Source organism: Fringilla coelebs (genome assembly GCF_963513975.1).
Source record: "Fringilla coelebs genome assembly, chromosome: 11".
Classification (NCBI taxonomy): domain Eukaryota; kingdom Metazoa; phylum Chordata; class Aves; order Passeriformes; family Fringillidae; genus Fringilla; species Fringilla coelebs.
In genome coordinates this window covers 10,717,717-10,719,797 of record NC_140037.1, presented here as the reverse complement: position 1 = coordinate 10,719,797, position 2,081 = coordinate 10,717,717, and the positions used below count along the sequence as shown (strand labels likewise).

At 45.2% G+C, this 2,081-nt stretch overlaps 1 protein-coding gene across 1 annotated transcript; it reads right to left on the bottom strand.

Moving 5' to 3' along the window:
- Nucleotides 1-697: 697 nt before the first annotated feature.
- On the bottom strand, nt 698-1,666 carry LOC311158056 (testis-specific serine/threonine-protein kinase 2-like; the record flags this gene model as incomplete). Its single annotated transcript, XM_084213175.1, has 1 exon — nt 698-1,666. The coding sequence occupies one exon, from the start codon at nt 1,664-1,666 to the stop codon at nt 698-700; it is 969 nt and encodes a 322-aa protein (XP_084069301.1).
- Between the last annotated feature and the right edge of the window lie 415 nt (nt 1,667-2,081).

Sequence of the window (2,081 nt, the reverse complement as noted above, 5' to 3'; positions counted from 1 at the left end):
ACCTCTGAACCTGGAGCATTGAAGGTATAAGCTTTATTTTTAATGTCTAACATAATGTTTCTTGTTATAGAAAAAAGAATTTGTGCATGTCTTTTGCTCAGCCATTAAGTTTCAGTTAAAAGTCAGCTGGATGTATTTTTTTTAATTTTCCTTGCTAATTAACGCTAATTAATGAAAACTCTTCCCCCATTCCTTTTGACTGAAAACCTGTGTTATGGTACAACTGATTTGTAATCCTTGTTAATTTTTAAGTATAGGGAAATGGTTTCCATTGCACATTTTTTTTGTTGAAAGAGTCAAATTTGAAAGAGAAAATCAGCTAAATTTTGATTCATAAGCAGTGTGTCTAAGCAGATCCTAGAGTCTGAATATCGAGATAGCTATAAATTGGTATAAAGTGCACCAGGTCTGATATAAAAAAACAAATTGCATTGTCTTGTTTGAAATACATTCCTCCTTCAAGTATTACATGCATAGTGCTCCTCTGCACTCAGTTTGTTTACACATTCTAAAACTTCCCTCCCTCATTATTTCCCTCCATGTTTCACAGTCCTGACTTTGGCAGTGGTAAAGTTCCTCCTTCAAGAGCACTGTGCAGGAGTGGGGACACAACTGCCACATGGAATTTTAGACAGGTTCTCTTTAATGTGAGTTTAAACTAATGCAGTTCACAGGTGAGGCCAACGTTGTGGCCCTGTTAAAGGAAAGCATCCTTAAGAGAATCTGATTTCCTCCTCCATTCCTTACACTTACGCACAATGGGGTTTTCCGTCCTGGTTTTTTTGGGGCTTTTCTTGCCACAGGCTTTGGGGTCGCTTGGGGATTGCGGGCTGCGCGGGGGTTTTGGGTTCTGCAGCCAGGGATGTCTCAAAACTTCATCTATGCGCAGCCTCTGGGATACATCAGGGTGGAGCAACTGGACAATGAGGTTCTTGCAGTCTGCAGAGAGATTTTTTGACTTCAGGAAGGGAATCTTCTGTTGTTTCTGAACCTGGAGCATTTCCCTGACGTTGGAACTATCAAATGGCTGTGAAGCAAAAAGCATTGCATACAGGATAATGCCCAGGCTCCACATGTCCGAAACCCTGGGGTCACAAGGAATATGCTCGAGCAGCTCGGGGGCTGAGTACGCAAGAGACCCACAGAAGGTGCTGCTGAGAATGGTTTTTCCATTTCCATCTCGAGACAGGGGTTTTGAAAAGCCAAAGTCTGACAGCTTGAAGTTCAGATAATTATCGAGTAGGATGTTGTCGCATTTCAGATCCCTGTGGGCAAAGTCCAAGTCATGGCAATGCTGGATGGCCGAAGCCAGCTGCAGGAACTTGCAGCGAGCGGTGCTCTCTTCCATCGCCCCCTGGCTGCTCAGGTAGTTCAGGAGGCTCCCCCTCTCCCCCAGCTCCATCACAATGTACACTTTCCCAGAGGACGTCTCAAAAATCTCATAGGTTTCGATGATTCCGGGGTGGTGCAGTTTCATCAAAGCCTGCATTTCCCTGGGGAGAAATTTTTCCAGCACATTCTGAGAAATTTTCTTCTTGTCAATGATCTTGATGGCCACTTTGCATTTCAGGCGGTGGCTGTAGGCAGCTTTCACTTTGCCATAGGAACCTTCTCCAAGAGTGTCACCAAGGCTGTAACCCTTCTTTTTAAGCACCGCAGCATCCATCGTGGGAGAGCTGCAGGGACCTGCCCCAGCGGGAGCTGCTCTGCATCCTGTGCTGCTGGGCTGTGCTCCACGCCTGATGGTGCTGCAGGGGCACTCTGGGCTGGCTGTGTGGGCGGTTACGGGGTGATCTCATGAACAGTCACCCTGGAAGGAGCTTTCTGTCATTGCATGGAACTGCTCTGTGACATCATGGAGTCAAATCCCTACGTGGAGGCGCTGGCTGCTCTGTGCTGTCACTGACGGTCACCCCTGTGCATTGCAATCAGAAAACAGAGATAATTGCTCCAAGATATGTTTCTCTTTTTTACATGGTCAAAGTAGGAGGACTGCTTTTGTGTAGTTTTGTATAGTTTTCTAATTTTTTTCACTTGTGCTGTTGCTGTACATCATTAATACATAATACTCAGGTGGTTTT